This window comes from Madurella fahalii (genome assembly GCF_045866475.1).
Source record: "Madurella fahalii IFM 68171 DNA, scaffold_3, whole genome shotgun sequence".
NCBI classification, from domain to species: Eukaryota; Fungi; Ascomycota; class Sordariomycetes; order Sordariales; genus Madurella; species Madurella fahalii.
In genome coordinates, this window is record NW_027263973.1 from 2044969 (window position 1) to 2065946 (window position 20978).

General features: G+C 56.3%; 7 protein-coding genes across 7 annotated transcripts; 3 read left to right on the top strand and 4 right to left on the bottom strand.

The window, feature by feature from the left end:
- Window positions 1–447: 447 nt before the first annotated feature.
- Window positions 448–876, top strand: MFIFM68171_06067 (uncharacterized protein; the record flags this gene model as incomplete). Its single annotated transcript, XM_071061487.1, has 1 exon — window positions 448–876. The coding sequence occupies one exon, from the start codon at window positions 448–450 to the stop codon at window positions 874–876; it is 429 nt and encodes a 142-aa protein (XP_070917588.1).
- A 653-nt stretch (window positions 877–1529) lies between these two features.
- On the bottom strand, window positions 1530–2579 carry CEL61A_2 (glycoside hydrolase 61; the record flags this gene model as incomplete). The annotated part of the gene is made up of 1 exon (XM_071061488.1): window positions 1530–2579. The coding sequence occupies one exon, from the start codon at window positions 2577–2579 to the stop codon at window positions 1530–1532; it is 1050 nt and encodes a 349-aa protein (XP_070917589.1).
- Window positions 2580–4653: 2074 nt separating this feature from the next.
- On the bottom strand, window positions 4654–7067 carry MFIFM68171_06069 (YTH domain-containing protein 1; the record flags this gene model as incomplete). Its single annotated transcript, XM_071061489.1, has 3 exons — window positions 4654–5007; window positions 5070–5183; window positions 5271–7067. The coding sequence occupies 3 exons, from the start codon at window positions 7065–7067 to the stop codon at window positions 4654–4656; spliced, it is 2265 nt and encodes a 754-aa protein (XP_070917590.1).
- Window positions 7068–8623: 1556 nt separating this feature from the next.
- MFIFM68171_06070 (uncharacterized protein) lies at window positions 8624–9606 on the top strand (the record flags this gene model as incomplete). Its single annotated transcript, XM_071061490.1, has 2 exons — window positions 8624–8885; window positions 8999–9606. 2 exons carry the CDS (start codon window positions 8624–8626, stop codon window positions 9604–9606), a joined length of 870 nt encoding a protein of 289 aa, XP_070917591.1.
- A 276-nt stretch (window positions 9607–9882) lies between these two features.
- Window positions 9883–11377, bottom strand: GPI18 (ER membrane glycoprotein subunit of the GPI transamidase complex-like protein; the record flags this gene model as incomplete). The annotated part of the gene is made up of 3 exons (XM_071061491.1): window positions 9883–10273; window positions 10333–10954; window positions 11056–11377. The coding sequence occupies 3 exons, from the start codon at window positions 11375–11377 to the stop codon at window positions 9883–9885; spliced, it is 1335 nt and encodes a 444-aa protein (XP_070917592.1).
- Window positions 11378–13062: 1685 nt separating this feature from the next.
- MFIFM68171_06072 (uncharacterized protein) lies at window positions 13063–15306 on the top strand (the record flags this gene model as incomplete). Its single annotated transcript, XM_071061492.1, has 1 exon — window positions 13063–15306. The coding sequence occupies one exon, from the start codon at window positions 13063–13065 to the stop codon at window positions 15304–15306; it is 2244 nt and encodes a 747-aa protein (XP_070917593.1).
- Window positions 15307–16880: 1574 nt separating this feature from the next.
- Window positions 16881–20253, bottom strand: MFIFM68171_06073 (uncharacterized protein; the record flags this gene model as incomplete). Its single annotated transcript, XM_071061493.1, has 5 exons — window positions 16881–18004; window positions 18054–18363; window positions 18419–18878; window positions 18932–19509; window positions 19564–20253. 5 exons carry the CDS (start codon window positions 20251–20253, stop codon window positions 16881–16883), a joined length of 3162 nt encoding a protein of 1053 aa, XP_070917594.1.
- Between the last annotated feature and the right edge of the window lie 725 nt (window positions 20254–20978).

The window sequence follows — 20978 nt, forward strand, 5'->3', positions numbered from 1 at the left end:
TATAGAAACCAAATAGTACTTGGCAACTTGCTACGGGCTGGTGTATGCGAAGGAGATGCGGTCGAGAAATGACTTCACTAGTGCCATTTGTTCAATGCTTAGCACGGATAAGTGAAAAGGCCCAGGCATATGAGGTTCATAAACAATGAACTCGAGGCGTGCTATTTGGCATGTCATGTCTTATTAAGACGCCTACTAAGTAAGGTAGTACCAGCATTTTCCATCCATGGTCATGGATTACACATAGATATGAACAACTTGTAACCCCCCGAGCCTCAAGTAGTAGTTATAAACGTGGAGAAATCTCCAATCACCGTAATAATATCAGCACCGCCGACTAAGTAGTATTCCTAACGCGCAACATCACTAGTAGTACCTTATCTTCCCCAGCAATAACTCGTCACTACTTTAGTAGCAGTACTGATTTTCCACCAGTGATAATTAGTCATGGAAACTAAGATCAGTTTCCCCAGAGGCTCGTTCGACATCCAAGCCTACAACAAAATCCGAGTCTACATCCCGTTCTCGCTACTCCCTTCGCTGGATTACACTATCTGTCCTGAAGCTCTCACAGCCAGCCACAGCGCCGAGGATATCGCCGCGAGATTATACTATGCACTCAACAGGGTCATGACTGCCATCGGCCACAGAGTCGACTCCAGCGCCGCCTGGACGCGTGACGGTGCGGATGCCGATTACAGGCTCGAGCGCGGTGCGAACGGACAGCCGCGGGCCATCGCGTTTACCATGGAACGGCACCCTACTCGATACGTGCCCGCTTTTCTGCGGCGGCCGGCGTGGGTGGAGTGCGCGGATACGCTGCGAGACGGAGTCCTGGAGTGTGACGCCTACATGTCCCCGGTTCTGGCCGTTTAGCTGCTGGCGGTTCTTGCGCCCTTGTACCTTGCTAAACCTTTCGGAGAGAAACCCCATACCCTAAGCAGTACTACTTAGTAATAGTAAGGAAGTGAGAAATCAAGCCACTAATTACCTAAGTAGTGCTACCAGTAGATCCCACTCTCGTTCGCTGCCCAATTTTCGCAAACCAAGTCAAGGGTTCCTTCCGGGTGGCGCAATTGCAATATGAACGTTCCCCGGCAAGCGGCAACCACAGCGTCATTGATAGAGCGGAATATCAATTTGCTGATGCAAATACTACACTCACCACAGCAACTAACATTTTAGCAGCTTAACAACGAGAAACCCCAACAGGATGTGGGACCTCGACAAACATTCCAAAGCCAGGCAGTTTGCCTACTGATTTCCGCGATGTTTCAAAGTCACACCACAATCAACACTCACGCCCCCAGCCGGATCAAGCGCGTTCCAAATTCGTCTCATGGACTTTACGTCAGGTTTGTTTATCTATTCACAAGCCCAGACCAAATATGATACACAGAAAAGAATAGAAGCAGCAAAGCCAACTTATGTACAACGAAGAGAACGCACATCCTCAGTCAGGCGATCAAAGCGCGGGGCATGGTCCGCCTGTCTGTCAACCCTAAAGAGACCACGCATCTGCATGGGTTTTACTTGCGGCCCAGATCCCTTGCGTGCCGGCGGGCCTTAGCCTTGAGGTTATCTAGACCCGGGCAGCGGGTGGGGCGCGGGGGTTTGGCGCTGGCGTTGCCCGTGCTGGACGAGGCGGGAGCAGCACTGGACGAGGCGGAAGTCTCGGCGGGAGCCGTGGTGGAAGAGGCGACGGCGTTGGCAGTGGTGGTTGCAGCCGGGGGGTTAGTGGTCACGGCGGGGGGGACCGAGGCGGAGCCGGTGACGGCGCTGGCCGAGGAGATGATGGCCGAGGAGCCCTCCTGGATCTCGCTGGCGCCTCCGGCGACGAGGGCAGGCCCCGGGATGGGGTACGAGTCGAGGGAGCGGTAGATGTTGAAGAGGATACCGTCATCGGTCGGTGTATAGAGGGACTGGCCACGCACGCCGGCGGGGGAGTCGGTGCCGGATCCGGTGATCTGGAGGTTGAAGCACTGGGGGTAGTTTTGGGCGCCGTTGCTCTGCCCGGCGCTGTGTAGGGCGATGATCTCGTGGCGGAGGACGTAGTTGCCAGGGGCGATGTTGGACGGGATCTGAACCATCCAAGAGTTGTTATTCGCGATCAGATGGTCAGAGGCCCACTGCCCAGGGGCGTTGGAGCCGTCGATCAAGCCGACCTCGCTGATCTTGAAGAACTCGAGCGAGGTCTTATCCACGCTCTCGCAGCCGCCGCTGCCACAGTTGGCAAGATAGTCGATGACAGGGCCGTGATGGGACTCGGGCCATGTGTCCCACTGGATGAAGATGCTGTCACCAGCCGCAGCAACGGCATGGCCGCCGGCATTCGAAGCGGTCCTGTGGCAAATGATATCACCGCTGGCAAAGGCATCGGGCGCAACAAAGCCGTTGTCGGTATTGCTAGCGGTCCAGCCAACGACAGTAGGCGGGTTGGGCATGTAAGGGAAGACGGTCGGATCGTACGACTGGTACGAGACGCCGTTGATGACAATGTTGGTGACATGGCCGTGAGCGGCGACGGTCGCGGCGCCCGCGAGAGCGGAAAGGAGGGCCTTGGAGCTAAGAGAAGGCATCTTTGGAAGCTGGAGTCTGGAGTCCGAGAGTTGATAAAAGCTGTGGGAGGCAAGAAAGCCGAAGAGCACCGTCTAGCGGGACGAATGGAAAGTCTGAAGATAGAGGGAGAGGAAGAAGATGGTTCAGTCAATGAAGCAAATGTATGTAAAACAAGAAATGAATGAGAAGAATGGCTTTGCTGGAAGTCGCCTTGCCTGGCGAGAGGAGAAGACGTATCCATCCACGGATTACAGCAGCGTCTTATATCCTCTGAAGCCCAAGAAGTCGAACACCTTGACGGAAACCCCTGAACGGTGGCCTGACCCGCTTGGGCATTGAGCCCCGACTTGTTCGTATGGCCCAAGTCAAGGAAGAAAAAGAGACGCAGGGCTCGATCCATGGCGGCGGAGCTGGCGTAGCGTCATGCCGTTTCAGTAAAATTAGCTATGTAGCCAAGTGCAGTATCAGGCGCAGAAGCTAGAGACTCGAGAAGCTAGGCGCGGGATAGTGATGGCGGTCGGAGCATCATCGCGCGGGAGGAAGCAAACGGATCAGCGCCAGCAGGAGGGCCATCCCAGCCGGTCGCCCGACCGAAGTTGCGAGCTGCGCAGCAGAAGCAGCCGGGAACACACCAAAACAGAGATATCGGCCGTGATGCGGTGGGGGAGACGAAGGCGAGGCGGGTCGCCAAGGTAGGCCCCTGACGGCGGCGAGTGATGTGAGCCATGGATGTCGCCGCCAACGCATGAGCGATCGCAGCGTGGACCGGCGCAGTCCAATCGTCCGGTGGGCTTCGTCATCTGATCTGGCGGATCGCATGAAACATGACGAGCGTTCTTGATGGGTCGAAAGCGGGGTTCTGGCGGTGGTGGTGCGGCTGCTCCTGTAATGTTCATACGCACACGGACGGCAGCATACGACCGAATTGCCCCGCCAGCGGCTTCTTTAGGGGCGGAGACGGGGATCGCGGTGGGGCTGAGGGCTGAGAACGACACAAGCGAGCCTCTGTTCCTGCATAAGCTCCCCCCAAATTTCAACGCCCGGTGCGTGGCGCCTTTCCCTCGGTAACCCCTTATTCCCGCCGTGTCCGGAAAACGTTTCCGCTGCAGGCCCCATGGCGAGCAAGGATCTGGTTGCTGGACAGGCCACCACAGAAGGCGCTTTGTCGCGAATGATGCGAATGACAAGCGGCAAACGTCGCGAGACATTTCGGCAGCGCGGGCCGAACTGGGTCCACAAGAACGGACCGGCATGGGTCTGCTTAGCAGTACCCACGTTGGTCTTCCCATGTATACGTGTTATGGCCAGGCCCGCGTCTCGATGAGAGACAGCTGCATGCGTGCCATGCTGCCTGCAGTTAATCTTTGTGAGACATCGAAGCGCCCAGTGCACCGGGCACCTCCCGCGTGCCGCGTCCCACCGGACAGACCCGGTGGAGTGTGCTACCTTATGCAGTGTGGATCGCCGTGGCACCCGAATGAGCGGCGCGCTTGGAATTCGCTACCGGGCTCGCAGCATCTTGTTCAATGCCGCGCTACCTTCGTACTACTTATGGTAGCCGCGACCTCGCCGCCGACTTCATGCGTATTGCCAGGCTGCCAACTGCCGTCGGTGTGGGGGTAGGCGGTGGTGGCGGTGCTGGCGAGGCTGATTGCAGACAGCATTCGTGCCTTGGCGATATTTTTGATGGTCGAGGGAGGCGGAGAGAGAGGAGCTCACGGAATTTAGGACTACACAGACCCAGCTTCTTTCAAGATTGTGACCCCACCTGCTGTCCTTGCTACTGTAGAACGCTAAGCCGCCTGGCCCTGACTTGGAAACTTCAGACGGGGGCAATAAAATAGGAGAAACAGGACATGGTAGGGGTGGTAATGACGAGGCGACGGCAACGGCGACGACGACGCCTTCTTATCCCCTTCAAAGGGTGACGAGCTAGCAAGTAATCTGCTAGCGGAATTACTACTATGGAAAGGGTTACGGTCTATGCTATAGTCCGAGAGGACACTCGTCTCTCAAGCCGTCCATAGATATTCACCATCTTCCACATGTACAGTACCTCCCGTCGGTATCCCGAATCTTCAGCCCCTCGGCGCATCACCACCTCCGGTCAGGAGGACTCCTTTCTCTCTCCCGCTTGACATACCTCCCGGCATATACGCCGCCATGGCTCGGACCACTGTCCCTCTGGTCACGCCACAAGCTCTCGGCAAACGCCTCCATCTCGCGCAGGAGCTCCGTGCCACACCCTTCTTCAATCTCCTGCCCGTCCTTGCCGACTAGCACCGGCTGGCCGTCGTTATAGGCGTTCTTTAGGTGTCCGATGCGGAAGAACTCGACCGACGTCTTGCTGAGCCATTGCACCCGGAACGGGTCGCTCGTGTCCCAGTGGATGCCGCTCACCCATGATGGGCGGGGCGTGTCCGGCGACGGTGCGGAGGTCATCCGCGCCTAGAACGGGTCAGTTGAGTCAAGAAGAAAGAGAAGCAGAAAGTCGGAAGAGAGACACTTACGTATCCCTGGAACGCTCTGCTCTTGTTGATAGAGAAGAATAGGATCACGTTCTTGCACTTGGCAAACGCCTCGCTGAGGATCTCCCCGTTTTGGACTTGCGTGGTCCAGAGGCTCTGCGAATTGTTCAGTTGCTAGAGACACAAAAGACTTGAGGCGCACTGGCGCACTGGGTAGGGGTTCCGGCTGGCTGTTGGACGTACATCTTCCATGCATGCCCGCACATTGTCTTCATTGAACGACTTCAGGATAAAGAACCGAGTGTCGCCCTTACGACCAAGATCAATACGGATCGGGGCCGCCACCGAATCTCTGCGGCGCGGAAAGTCCACCTGGACTCCACTCTTGTCGCCTCTGAAACTATCGTACTTCCGAGGGCGGTCGTCAGAGTCGTCGTAGTCCCGGAACAGTGGGGCTGAGCGGGGTGGCCGGTGGGGAGAGTAGTCCCGAAGGCGAGGGGGCGGACTCCGGCGGTAGTCACGGCGGGGTGGTGAAACTGGATGTGGCGCTGGCCGCCGAAGCGGAGAGGAACCTCGGACAGGCGGTGGGCGCGCGCCAACCTTGTCAGATTCAGAGGCACGGCGAAGATCTAGGCGGCCCGTTTCTCGCCGGTCGTCTTCACGGGGCCTACTATCACCATCCCCCAAACGGGGAGTTTCGACTAGCCGCGGCACCTTTCCCTTGCGGCTGTCGTCACCATCTTGGTTGTGCGATCTCTTTGCCGGGGTGGCTTGAGTCGCTTCTCCTATATCGCGTACCGCTGATGACCCGGATCCTGCGCGGGGCTTCTGTCGCGGAGGGCTATGGTCCTTGACGACGTGCCCCATCAAGTCGTCCCGTGTACTGAAAGTTCTGTCGCAACGCCGGCAAGCAAGCGAAGGCGAAGGCGTCGGCGACGGCTGTAATGGAGCCGCTTGAGTGGACACTCCACTAACAAGTCGCACAACTGTTGGCCTCTGCAATCCCATCTCGAGCGCTTCTTCCTCCATGAGTTTCCGCTCCTCCTCCTCGATTTTCAGCCTTTGGGCGGCAAGAGCCTTTGCCTTCCGGAATCGGTCCAGTCTTCTAGTTCGAGCCTCCACATTGTAGTAATCCGTTATTTCGAGCCAGTCTCGGAGATCAGGGTGTTGGCTAAGCAGACGAATGAATATCTCATCGGAAGACACTGGGTCCGATGTTGAGCATGGTCGCCTTTGGCCCGCGTCGTTGCTATTACTATTATCTGTAACTGCCTTGAGCTCCTCGCCCACCTTGGAGTTTCTAATCGCCGGCTTGGAGGCGACCGCGTTGGGGTTAGTTCCATTCTCGCGATAAATTCGTTCATGAAGGTGTTGCTTTGTAGTGGGTTGTTTAGCCTCTGTAGCGGATTCGGCCTGAACCTTGGTGTTCTCGACAACTGCAGTTTTCGACGCTGGTCTCTCCAAGTTTACCGGCTGGCCGCCCCTTTGAGACGTGCGTGCTGTCTTGCTGTCCGTGAGTGAATGCTCGTTGTCCGAAGGACTCTGCGCTATAAACGGAAATTTGATGGGCGACTCGGGCACAGCGGCATCGGATTGCTTGGTCTGTTTTGTCTGCGGTGTGGCAGTCCTTGGCACATCCGGTACCGGGGCCAGTATCACCGGGGAAGGTTCAGAGGGTAGTGATGGCTGGCCGTTGGCAGTCTTAGCTTGTTGAGCCTGTAGGCTGTGGGCGTCGTTACTTTGGGTGCTAGTACTTGGACCCGGCATCTCGGTAGCAGAGGACGAGATGGACGCGATCAGTGCCGCAATATCGCTGGCATCAGCCGGGATTGAAGTCTCGGGAGGCTGCCGGGGGATCTCGTGGGGAATAAAACGGGCCGATGACGGGTGGCCACTTGATGAAGGTGCAGGGTCCGTTATGGTTGTGGGCGTGGTCGGATTACCGCGGCTCTGGTTCTGGCCGCGACTTTTTATGAGCTTCTCCTTGAGCTCGGCAGCGCGAGCATCCAGCCCCAGCCTGGCTGCTTGCTGAACCGGCATCCTCGCTGTGAGTGACTGCGGTGACTGAGGCGGCCGTGATGGCTGTAGCTACCCCTACATTAGCGAACGTCCAATGGTACCAAAGCTGCGAGTATGCGCCCCATGAGTACGAGAAACCCACCGGGTTCAGAGACGATGAGGACTGAGAGATTGAGAGCTTTTCGGTCTCGTACGTTTCAAGTATGCTGCCTTTATTTGATGTAATCCCGGAACGGAACGATGATTGCAGCGGCGATGGAATAGTTTGTTCTCTGGCAACGTTGTTTGCAAAGGAAGTTGCGAGTGGATGCTGCTGATAGTGGTGTCCGTCGTTGTGAGGCCACATTGTTTTTACGCATCGCGTTTTCCCCTTGAATTCGGTCTCTTGTTTCGTTTTTTCTTTCTGTATCTCCCCTTCTCGTCTCCTCTCCCCCCCCCCTCCTTTTATTTTTTTCTTTTCTTCTTTTATTCCTCTTCCGCTTTTGCTTCTTTTTCTCTCCGATGCTCTTATTCTCTTTATAGATTTCCCTTTCTGGTTTGATCGATGAGCATTATATGGAGAAACAAGCGTACCTCTGCTCTGATAGACAAGTGAGAGATGGACGAGCTTTCAGGTTCTTTACTCAAGCGGTTATTCCCTTCAGCACATAATCCAGTAAACGGCTCCTGCCAGAAACGGGAACAGAATTGTTCTCTTACCTTTTGAGAACATATGACTCTAGAGGAAACAGACAGCGAGAGGAGCACTGGGCAAAGGGATGAGGACGGGGAATGCTTGAGAAGCTGGCCAGCCGTTGCAGAAGCCTGTTGTGACGAGAGAACGGAATTAGCTCGATGCGTTATGACGACCTGCTGGCTCAGGATGTATGCCGGAGCGAGAATAGCGATGAGCAATAATGCACAATGTGTGACCGAAGCCATAAAACGAAGTCAAAACTTCTCATGTGTGGGGAGATTTTAGTTCCTTATTATTGGTCAAGCCAGCTGGGTAAGTTAAACTTTGATGCGGGCACCCACCAGCTCTCGGCGCTTGCCTGCGCTGTGGGGCCTTCATTTCCCCCCCTGGAAGGACCCTGATCGTCAACTGGCGTCTGCCTCCTGTGGCGCGAGCTTCGTATGATGCTCATCAAAGTCTCGTTATGGCTCGAGGCGTCAATTGACCCAATCGTTGAGGGCTGCGTACCATGCAATACCCAGATACCACAGGCTGGCTGGTCACAGCCAGGCCACGCCGATCGCAAAGGCCTTAGCCGGTCTCGACATTCGGTCAACACGGACCCTGGCGTGGTCACTAACCAAATGCTACAGTAGCGTTGCCCAACGGTCTGGGACTCGCCAGACGCAGTGACCCTTAGACGCAGAAATTTTGAGTCAAGACCGGCGACCGCGAAAATGCCCAACATCCGCTTTGATCGTGGACCTCAGGCCAAGGTATTGGCCTGGCATTGCTGACGTGACATGGTGTTGTTAAACGTTTCCCGCCTCTCTCGCAACTTTTTTAAACCGTGAGGCACACTTTACCCCTTCGGTCACAAGCAAATCGTTGCAAGAAACGCCAGTGTGTCCCGCATCAAACCATGTGGTGGATCGAGAAAGACACTTCCTCTTCCGAGCCGGGTGGCGTACGTGCTTCAGCGGAGTGGACCGACAGCGAGCCAGGGTATGCCAGCCCGGCGGCGGCGGCGACGACGACGATAGCACCAAAACCCCAATCTCTCCGTACCCGGCTCTTGACCCCCACCGCCAAGTTCACCGCCCACCAACTCTTCTACATCTTTGCCCTCAACGGGATCGGCGCCGCGATTCTCTCAGGGGGCATCAACTTCGCAGTTGCCTACGGTACGAACAATACCCCTCCCCCATCCATCATCACCAACCAACCAACAGCCCAAAAACCCACCATCAAACAACCACCAACCCGCCAACTAACTCGCTGCCTACCAAAAATAAAGCCATGTACAGCAACCCCCAACCCTCTCACCCTCCCCCTCTGCTCTTCACCCTCCCAACATCCTTCCTCGGCGACGCCGCCGTCACCGCAATCATCCAGTCCTGCATCTCCTGGCTCGTCCCGCTCTTCTTCGTCAACTATGACCTCTCCCACCGGAGGGTCGCCCCCCTGGGCGTCTTCCCGGAGCCCGCTGCCCACCTCGTCCGCTGGTTCTTCTTCCTCGACCACTACAACGGCAACGGCGGGTCCGGCCACGGGCATGATGGCAAGAGCGGACCATCGTCATCGTCATCGTCATCGTCATCCTCGGGCTGCTGCAGTTCCGGGCGCGCGCTGTCGGTGGGCTTCTTCTTCGCGCAGCTCGGCCGGGCGATGGTGGTGGCGTTTATCTCGTTTTGCGTGCTGATCGGGCCGACGGTGGGGGTTCTGACGGCGGTGGGGACGAGGTACGGCGGGGACTGGGTGTTTCTGGACAAGTGGACGGGCCCGGTGTTTAAGCTGATTTATGGAGGGGTATTGTCGCTGTTGACGTCGCCAGGGATTGCCATGTTTTGGATGGTGAGGGCGGCGTGGGTTGCGAAAGATGCTGGCGTTGGTGGTGAGGCATGACCTGACTCAATGGTGGGTGCGAATGATGGATGGGACTTACCATCTTAGAATGCAACGGAAAGACTGGAATAACTTGTTTCTTGGGCTGGTGCAGGTACATGGCTTGGGAAGAAAAAACAAAGGAAAGTCATGAACAAATGATTAGATATTATAAAAAATAATAAGTAGTGATAATATACAGCAGACGCATGCCTTGCGTTGGAGAAGAACTTAAGTTTTATTTATGTTGGCGCCCATTTCTCATTTCTTAGTTTACCACATACAGCAGACGCACGTCTACGCAGGCGGTAGAAACGAGGCAAAGAGCACCCCTTGGATCGAGGCATACATCACCATGAACGTGACGATGCGGCTTCCGGACTTGTCTTGGCGGATAAGACTCCCCGCAAGCCACCAGTACCAGAGCGGATACCCAGACGAGATTCTCGTGATGATCTGGACATGATACATAGTCACAGCGAGCACAGCCAGCAACACTTGTGCAGCCGCGGCAGACCGGACAAGCGACAACAAGCGAGCCGACTCGGCCGGCTTGTCGGTAAGAGAAAGTCGCCGATCAGTCCGCAGCTGCTCCACCCCCGACCTGACCAACACTGCCAGCATCGGGGCCGCAAGCAGGAACAGCGGGAGGTTAGACACGGTCCAATAGCGGAGGAAACCGCTATGCCTAGTTCCATCCATGTCAGCACATCTATGGATGCCCGTCGAGGAGCGGACCGGCCTTACCAATAGTGCTTCTGCACAAAGGTGTAGATACTCGGTAGGTATCCCCGGCACCACGATCTAGGCTCAGCGCCGGATGTGTCGGAGCAGAAGCGGAGATATGCTAGAGCCTGTGGCACGATGGACCCAGCAGCCACACAAACTCCACCAATGCCAAGAGCCAATAGCCGGCGCAGCGTGTCCGAGGGACGCTGGTGCAGCCTCGGCAATTGGCACAGGACTTCCCACGCAAACGGGATTCCGTTCAGAATTCCGTTGCTACGGAAGGTGGTGGCCAGGCCAAAGAGGATCCCGGCCAGGATGGTGTAGATGTCGCGACTTGTCGGGCTGCGCTCGGCGCGGCAGCTCAGGGCGAGGAAGAGGTAGCCCGAGAAGGAGAGCAAGGCAAAGGAACTCTCGGCGTACGGGGCTGAAAGGAATAGACCTGCAGGGGAGAGAATGTGCAGGATAGCAGCAACCAAAGATAGAGCGCGGTCACGCCAGACCAGCTGGCCCAGACGATAGAGCACGAGGGCCGAGAGCAGGTGGGCCGCGTTAGCGACGACGATGCCAGTCAGAGCCTCAAGAACAGCTCCTTCTTCTTCCTGCACGGTCGAGAAACCGGCGATTCCGAGATATGCCAAGCCTGGAGGGCGGAAATCAATGAGGGCAAGAGGTCAGCGTGGGGAGAGCAAGCGGAGTGTTCGGATCAGAGAAGACAAGTGCAGGTTAACTAGACCAACTTACCTTTGACTAGAGTTCTGACAACAATTGGTAGCCCGCCACCAAAAGCCCACTCTTGCTCGAAACGGTATCCCCTACGGGCGATACTGAGGAAGTAGATGGCATCCCAACTTGATAGTCGGGCGACTAGGCCAGGCCAGGAGTCTGCCGACCCGTCAACCCCGGCATGGTGACCGGTTCGGACGACCAGCCCCGCCGATGTGTCGTAGGTATCACCTACGAAATTGCATCCTAATACAATAGTGAAGAGGAAGAGCTTCCATGCAGCAAAGGTGGTGAGTAGAGTGCGGTAGGGGTGGACACGGGCTAGCATTTGGGAGGGCATGGCTGAGGAAAAATGACGGGGGAAAAAGGAAGCGATGTCAGCTGATCGAGAGACCCTACATAGACGCAGGGAGGCCCAAAAGGATCCGAGATGAAATTGTTGCTAAATCCGAACTTGATGTGAGAGGTTCGTTGATGTGTCAATCCTGGTTGGATTGTTTGTCCTAAGCTGCGTCGTCGTCCTCCTTGGCGTGCAAGTGCCACCAACGCGTGTGTTTCGGCGTGAGGACACAAGTTTTGATCGAGTGGGGCCGCCCCGTTGCACTCAATTGCAGCGTCCCAGAGTTTCCGCCCATGTGGCACGTCGATGTAGCCGCAGCCATCATGGGTGCGATCAACCTAAGACAAGCAGTCTGTGTGGCTTGCACACCCTAACCCTTCGTTTCGTGAACTATGAATCTCCGCAACGGCAATGTATGGAGTTGCAAAGCTGGGATTTAAATCACTTTTTTCGTCCCCCGGTTTCTGGGGATATCGAGATTCGAACCGCCAACTGCGGACCATGCCTGAAGGGCGGTAGCCAGGGAATCATCATTCGACCGTTGTCGTAACGCTGACCGAGGATCTGGGACCACCGCTTTTTATCGGCGCTCCGAAGATTCCGCAACTCGCAGACCACACGACGAAATGACCTAAACGGCTGAAGCAGCTTGTCCCAGCAGGCCGAGGTAGGTTATCCCGGTCTCAAAAGAAACAAGAGGGCCGAGTTATCCACCATCTCGGCAGACCCACAAACGCATCCCATGGCCGCTTTCAGGACCTCAAACATGCTATTTTCTCCTTGCTACACAGCTTCCCTGGCCCTGCAAGTGGAAATACAACGTGCCAGGCGGGCTTCTCCCCAGTGTCCGTACTTCGGAGAATATTTACTGCGTGGCGCTATCTTTCGCTGTGAGCGGTAACATGGATGCGAGGTTCCAATGGACGAGCGCGGGCGTCCCTATCAGTGACACCTGATTGACGTGACGGTCCCAGCTCCCAGGGTCAGCCGTTCGGGATTGCGACCCACCCATGTGTGCGCCCCACGCTGCCCGTCTCGGGGTTCTTGAGTGAACCCGTCTCCGGCGGGGCCCAATTGGTATCCCTGGGAATTGGCGTCAGGCTTAATTAAATCCCACCTCCTATCGACGCCATCATTGCGCCGCCCGACGGCACTCCTTTCCTTCTCCGACGCTCGTTTTCCTCTTACACACTCGCCTACATCGCCGGCACGCACACTTTTTTCTATCTGACAGCACCAGGCTCCAAGTCAAACCCCTATCAACTGAGACACGACACGACGGCACTAGCTCTGGAGCTAGTCAACGCACGACATCAACGGCCGCTCGACGCCGATCTGGGTCTCGAACGGCCCATGGCAGCTGTTGTAGCTCGGGAAATCCTGCAGCCTCAGCGGTACTCGCTTCGTCATTGGCACTGATCGTTACAAAAGCTGCAGGTGGGGTTCACTGTAAGAGGTGGATTTCTGACGTCGCGGCCTGGAACTCAGCGGGATACAAGGGTGACTGTGGTACAGTACATTACCTGAGGACATCCTGCACCGCCCCAGCAGAGCTCGAAAGTTTGCCTCGCGACGCCGGTCCTTCGCCTTTCCACTCGTCGCGACGACACTTTATCTATGTTTACTTGTCCGTCGCTTCTCCTTGAACCTCCTCAAGGCCTGGAGCCGCCCGAGCGTTAGAAACAATGTTTCTACATGCAGGCGCCAGTCTCCACGGCCACGAATACTCGAGTCGTCCCTCCGTATCTACCATTCAAGCCACCCAAAACCTACGGGCTCCTCTCTTGCGATCTGCCTTTGCGCCGCCTAAACAACGCGTAGTTACCCTCGACGGCACAACAGCTCCCGTCCTCAGGCAACGGTCGGTATCAGACTACGTTCCACGCGAGCCGTCGCCCGCCGTCCGTTTTCGAGTACCCCAGGACGACGATGACCTGCCCCCCACTCCCGCAACGCACGAGGAGACAGTATCGGAGTCCGAGCTTAGCGATGCTGCGCTCTCCATTGACGGTGCGGTAGCAGCAGGGTCCGCTCAGCGCCGCAGGAGACATCGCATTCAGCGTAGAAGCACAACTTACTGTCTTGGATACCCAACCCCCAGGATAATCGGAAAGACCAAGGTCGTGCAGAAGGTCTTCCTGCCAAGGTTGTTACTACAACTCCAAAAAGTGTCGGAGGATGGGCGGTTGCAGCCCGTTCTGGAGGTTTTCCCTGCGTCGCGGATCGCGGGTCCCGTGGTAGCGCCCCGTTTGGCGAAGCGGTTTCCGGCCATCCTTGGAGTGAAGCGCCATCTTGGGTACGACGACATTGTGCTGGTGAGGAGAGACGACAATGATTTGGCCGGTGATGGAACGGAAAGTGAAAACGAAGAGAGTCTGGAAAGACGGAATCTCCTTGCCGTATACAGCCCATTAAAACACTCTGATGACGCCGAGATTGTGCTGGACGACGGATCAGTATGGCTTGCGAAGCCGCTGGCGAATGGATCCTATGACTTTATCCACACCGATAGCGAAGGCAACACCACAACGGCACGCTGGGCGAAGAGACACACAGCAGCTATCTCTCCGACTTCTGCCTGCACCGACACAGTTCATCCATTAGCCGCACCCCATCAGACGCGCTACACCTTTAGCATAATCAACCCCCTAACCCGACGCCATCCAGTTATGGCAACATTAACACCCTCTACTCTCACCGTCCAAGATACCTACACCTCCCTTTCCCCCTCCCACAGCCGACACCCGCCTGTCACGAGGCCAGGTCGGTCACTATCAGTGACTTCTTCCTCCCCGTCCCTAGTCCGCTCAACTCTAAGCTCACCATCAAAATCACCCTCCCTCGGCACCATGACCGACTGCGAAAGCGACTCGGCAATCGGCATCCTGCCACCTCCGGACTATGAACCCACCAACCACCGAACAGTCCACCAGATCGATGATACCACCAAGATGCTCATCTCAGTAACTGCCCTGTGGGTAGCTCTCCGCTCGGGCTGGTCGCAAAACCACACTCCATCGGGCAATAGCAGCAGCAGCAGCAGCAGCAGTGGTAGCAACCACAGCTACGAAAGCACCACCGCAGGATCCACATCAGCAACGATTCTCTGCCCACCGCGGACCAACCGCAGCCGCAGAAACACATGGACCACCCGTTCCCGTAGCTCATCAATCTCCGACCCGCTGTACGGAGCGGACTCCCAGTCAACAGTGAGCGTTGAATCCTCACGCTTGAGGCTCAGGAAGCGGTATTCCATGCCGACCCAGCCGCGACCGCAACCTCAACAACCCTCCACGGAAAAGGACAGAGAAAAGGAGGCCGCAACCCCCTCCGCATCCCGCACTTCGACCCCTATCTCTGGTTTCTCGACCAACGCAACCCGCCCGCGGCGCGCGACCAGCACTGGCGCGGCCTTTATGCAACGGCACTTGCGCGAGGTTTCGTCAACCCTGTCCGCCCCCGAAGGGCCCGCCGCTGGTGGCATTGGTGTTGGTCTCGACCCGACCCTACCAACGTCCACGTCACGGCCCCTATCCCTGCCGGTTCCGATGCCAATGCCGATAATCACAACCGAGCCAGAAGCCGCTGCTTCTGCTTCTGCTGCTCGTTCAAAGTCGGTGCCGATAGCAACAGGACCCGAGCCGGAACAGGACACGGCCAGGGACAGGGGCAGGGACCAAGACAAAGACTGTGGGACCGTCATCACACCCTCTTCCAGACAGGCGGCGCTTACTAGTCTCGAAGGGAAAAGAGACAGAGACAGAGATGGAGGAAGTCTAAAAAGCCCCGGCGCTGTTGCTGAAAAAGGTGGCGGGGCCACGAAGAAGAGCGGCATACGATCAAGGCTGGTCCGGTGGATTCATAAGCTTGGATCGCGGTCGTCGTTGTCGTCGTCTTCGTCTTCGTCTTCGTCATCACCGCCGCGCTAGTTTTAGTATCATTTTTGGATACGTCCATGCCAGGCCAGACCAGGTTAGCATGGACCGGGAAATTGGTTACATATGTATGTACATATGTGTACATGTATGCCTGGCTTGGGTGGATATGATTGTTATTGTTGAATACGGGATGTGAGTGGCTCACTACGGGAGACTCGGGACATGTGTTATACTGTGTATACCATACTGTACAATACACGATACCATACCAAGGGCTTGCCAGTTTATGCGTTTGCCGGCGTCGGGTGGCATGCGGTATGGCCTGTTTGCGAGAATGGGATCACACCTAGATTAACATGATCTCGGATACAGCATTGATACGTCAGCGAAGATGTGACAGGAAGGGTTCCGACCCGGTTCTTTGCGCTCTTCGGCCGGGTTGCTAGTGTCTTTATTATGCAAAACGGTGGTACGTGTAGCACTTATCATATGCTCTCAAACGTCCCTAATCACGCTGATTCCCAGAGTTATTTCCCATTTCAAAGCCTCATTCTGCGAAGCCCATCCAAAATAAAATATAAAGTGATAAAGACGGCCGAGATCAACGTCCACATCCCCCTTTCCGACACCCGGCCCGGGTCGCGGCGAGCGACTGGGCATTCAGCAAGCCGCCTCGCCATGTGGCGCTGGAGGATATTGCACCACGAGGTTCGCCCCCGACGGTTGTTTGATCAGCCAAAACCTGTCTAGATAACCTAGGTTCTGAGAGATCTTGGGGCCTGCGTGTGCGAGAACGTACTCAGCCAGGTGCCAGCGCACCGAAAGAGCGACTCGCTCCCTGTCGGGCAAAAAGCACATTTCCGGTCAGTCTCGGCGCCGCGCCGCAATAGGACACGAAGCTTGGCCTTGAAGGTCCCTATTTCGCCTGGAATCCCTCGGGTGGCCTTGCATGGTCATCGAGCCTCCTAATCACGACGAAGAGCAGGGACACAAGGCCGCGCCGGGCCGCCGTCAACTTTAGCATCCGCCGCAAACAAAGCTGACATCTGCGCCTTTGCTCGCGGGGTCTCGCAAGCGTGTCCAGCCTCCCATGCTCAAATGCCCGCGTTGCAGCGCTGGCCCCTCGTCTCTGGATGCTGTGGCAATATGGCTCGGGGTTGAGCCACTTGTAGAATCCGCGGCACGACGAGGCAAGCGAGTTCAGCTGCGAGTCGGTGCACTGTTCTGCCACGGGAAGGACTACAATATCTTGACCGAAAGGCCCGGTTTGAGCCGGCTCTGCTTGTTGGAAAGATGGATCGAACGGCTTGCTCTGTCAATGTGTATGAAAATGGGATTGGCATAGAAGCGCAATTTGAAACTACTTATGTAAACTTGAGCTTGGGCGTTGTACATTTGAAGTGTTGATCTGTGAGGAGAGGGAAGAGCTGTGGAGTACAGAACGCACCACCCCAGGTATCGGACGACGGTTTTGACATGTGCAACCCTTAACCCAGCGGAAAAGATTAAAAAACTAATCAGAGAGCTCGCCACAACAGGCATGAGTCCGTGAGCGAAATAGCATCCAAGGTAGAGGCGTACTCAGGCTGGGGTGCCAGCCCCAAGCGCGCCGTGGCACCACCGACTCAGTCCAAAACAATCTCGACATCGTACTCCTTTGAGGCATCCAACGTATACTCCGGCAGCGTCTCGGGCCCACACGAGCCTGTTCCAAGGCCGTGATGCATCCAGTCTAGGTGCACGACCCTGTCCTTCCTCCTTCGGTCATGCAACTCATAGGGATGTTGGCTCTTATCGAGGTCCTCAGCAGAATACGGCAACACCGAGAAGCTGGCACCCTCGAAATCCCCATAACGTGCCCGCAGCAACCGTTGCGGGCTCTCACCCCGAGATCGTGGGGTTTTCAAGAATTCGACCCATCTGGCATCGGTCCTGTTTCCGTTCTCCTGCGGAAACTCGTAGTCTGTGATCAGTCGGTCTGCGGGAAGATGCCAGCGGCCCACTAGTTGGCTCAACTTCTTGTCACGATAGCTCTCGTACGGCCCGCGCCCGAACCAGCGGACGCCCCCGCAGCCTGCAATGGCCGTGGCCAGGCCAAAGCGGCCCCATGCGCGAGGGAGAAGATGCCCGGTGGGTTTAGCGTGCGCTCGGATTAGGACGTGCTCGCCGGTGAAACGATACGTCGCGGTAACTTCGAGCGCCCAGTTCAAAACAGGCGGCGCGAGACGGCTCCTCGCCACTATTTCGACAACGCCGTCTTCCTTTTGTTCCCAGGACGCCTGGACCGGATGGGATTTGACTTGGTGGAGTCGGCGATCTATCCAATTCCTTCCAAAATCGCAACCGCGGTCGTTGTCGGTTTGGGAACGGTATATGTCGAAGAGGAGCGGCTCAGTGAGAATATCCATCACATGGCCATCCGAATCAAGGTCTGGGCGCTCCCAGCTGACAAGCCCGCCGAGCGCAAGGTCGAACTTCCATGATAACCCACGGCTGCCGACTATCGATAAGACCGTGTTCCCGATTAACTCTACTTTCAGCCGCAGCGGAGGAGGTGCTCCGATATCGCGCAAGAGCCGTAGGCTCTTAGGTTTTGTTAGCTGAATCTGGCCGGTCGCCACGATATGGCGTTGGGCGGACCAGTCGGGTGTCACTGCGTGTGTGAAGTACAGGTTGAGGTGCGAGTCCGCCTTACAGCGGCTCTGAAGCTCAGGAATATGCAAGAGAGCCTCTGTATGGGGTTGGATAGCTGTCGCAGCCGTTAGCACAAGACAACTGGCCGGTAGGCATGCACTTGCCCTTTGGGATGTCCACCCTTTTACCGCCAATAGTTTCTTCTGACTCGTCCGAGATAATCGACCACCAGCACTCCAAGTGATCCAGGCTGATAAAGTCATAACGATTTACGATGCGTACCTTCACGCCATCTTCAATGCCAAGCGTCTGGACCGGCTCGATCGCCTTCTTGTATTCGAGCAGACCCTGGCCAGGGGTGTGGTTTGACAGACAGAGCCCATCCATGACAAAGTTGTAATCATTGGGCTCGTCACCAAAATCTCCGCCGTACCCCATGTACTCCCTTCCGTCCATTGTTTTTGTCCGCAGACCCTGTATGATCATGCATCAGTTTCACCTGAGTCAAGAGGTAGCAATCAGAACGTACATGATTTGCCCACTCCCACACGAAGCCTCCCATCAGCCGAGGATATTTATAGAAGAGCTCAACATATTCGCGGATGGCTCCGGGCCCGTTGCCCATCGCATGGACATACTCGCATAGGACAACTGGCTTGTCCCAGGTGCGTTCCTTCGCGTATCCTTCCATATCTTTGACGGAGTGATACATCCTGCTGATGATGTCGGCAGACTGTGCCCACCAGTCTCCTTCGTAGTGAACCAGGCGACTCTTGTCGACAGCCTTGATGAACTTGTACATGGCCGCATGGTTTCGCCCGTAGCCGGATTCGTTGCCGAGAGACCAAATGATGATGCAGGGACGGTTGAAGTCGCGCATGACCATCTGCCGAGCGCGGTCAATGTATGCCTCCTCCCATTCGGGATTGTCCGAGGTGAATCCGTTGCCATTGCCCCCCACTGCAAACAGCCCATGGCATTCGAGGTCACTAAACTGCTGTGTTAGCCATAGCGGTCCCCATTTTGGGGCTTATCAACGCACCACTCGTCCAAGATCCATAAGCCTAGCTCATCGGCCAGCTCATAAAGTCTAGGATCATTGATGTAATGAGAAGTCCTGATGGCGTTGACGTTGTGCTGTTTCATGAGTACTAGGTCAGCCTTGAGGAATTCGTATGGCACGGCCCGTCCCCGGTCCGGGTGGTGCTCGTGTCTGTTAACGCCCCTCAACTTTACGGGTCTCCCATTCACACAGAACACGCCATCGACGAGCTCGACCCGGCGGAAGCCTACCCTCTCGGCCAGCGAACAGCCCGGCATTGAGAGGACCAGCTGGTAGAGATAGGGTGTTTCGGCGGTCCATTTATGCGGATTCTCGACGTTGACTTCGAAGGTGATTGATCCCTTGCCCGCCTTGGTTTCCTTGGCAATCACTTCCCTATTCCCATCTAGGAGGCTCAGAGCGACGTTTGCGTGACGGTTAAGCGTGACCTCAACGCGCAGCGTGGCGTCTCGGTAGTTGTCGTCCAGGATGGTGTGGACGTGGATGTCCTCAAAATGTGTCTCAGGGAACTTGTGCAGCCAAACATCGCGAAAGATTCCGCTCAGCCACCATTGGTCCTAGTAGAGTCATTACGAAGCCCGAGCAGAGCTGAAGACAAGAGGCAAGCGAACCTGGTCTTCAATATAACTCCCATCACAGCGCTGGTATACCTCGACATGGAGGTGGTTGACACCTTCAAAGCGCACAAATCGGGTGATGTCGAACTCGCTTGGGTTTCTGGACCCCTGGGAGTAGCCGACCTCACGATGGTTCACCCACACGGTAAAGGCAGAGTCAACACCCTCAAAACGCAGCCTCAACTGATGGCCTCTGTCTTGGTCACTGAGATGAAACGTCCTCACGTAGCGGCCACATTCATTGTCGTCGATTGGCACGCGTGGCGGGTCGACTGGGAAGGGATAATTGAAGTTGGTGTAATGAGGCCCTCTGCCGTAGCCTTGGAGCTGCCACATGCCCGGGACAGTAATGGTCCGCGAACCCCAGCGGTTGGGGGCGGCCAGCTCCGCGAGGGTGCGCTGGTGGAAGTCGGTGGGGCCCTCCAAGGGGGATTTGGAAAGGTGGAACAGCCATTCTCCGGAGAGGAGCTGGCTCTTGGAACGGGACACACGGCGGGCCAAGGCATCGTCAGGGTTCTCGTACAAGAAGAAGTGGGCTCTGGGCGGCAGCGTGTTCCGGTGGATGACTTTGAGGTTGTTCCAGTCCGGAGTCGACTGTGGGAAAACGTGTACCTCGCCTGTCCCCGACATCTCGGTGTTGCGTGCCTGTCCCGGCGGCTCGGAGGTGGCCGTTCCTGGAGACATCGGAGCAATTGCCTTGTGCAGCACGCTAATGGGAAAGGCCAAGACTGGGTCAGGTATCAGACGGATAGCAGGGTTGACGATGACATCGGCTTCTTGAATCGACTGGCTTCTCAATCGACGATTCACAGTAGAGAGGAGAGGAGGGAGGAACATAAAGGGATTTGTTGGTCACCTGGACCTCTTTTTGTTTCACCACTTTCCCTTCACCCCGCTTCAAACAGTTGGGGTCAGATGTTCAATGAATGTCTCGAGTGACCCCAGGTCGAGGGTTAGGGTTGGGTTACACTCGAAACAATCAGAGAGGCCTGGATCTTCCCTCCCGTGGGCCGTTCTCATCCAGCGCTCACCTGCCATCTTTTACCTGCCATGTAGTTCTTCTGCAAGAATTGTCATGACCCTACCTGACACCATCCGTACCTTATGTCTCTGCAGTCGAGATCCACATGTTGCCGAGCTGGGCCTCGATTCGTGCTGAAAGGCGGAAGTAGATGCTCCATGGATTCCCAAACGATGTTGCATCCACGGAAACGCGGGACCGGCAACTGCTCGCACGGCTCCGCAAGGCCGACATTGATTCGTGGGATTTCCTGCTAGATGCCCAGTCCGAACCGTGGTCCTGGGCCTGGAGCCGCTTCCCATCCGCCCCCGGATCTACCGGGTCGCGCCCTTGGCCATATCTGCGGGAAGACGGGCAGATGCATATCTTGGTCATGCTAATAAGGGGG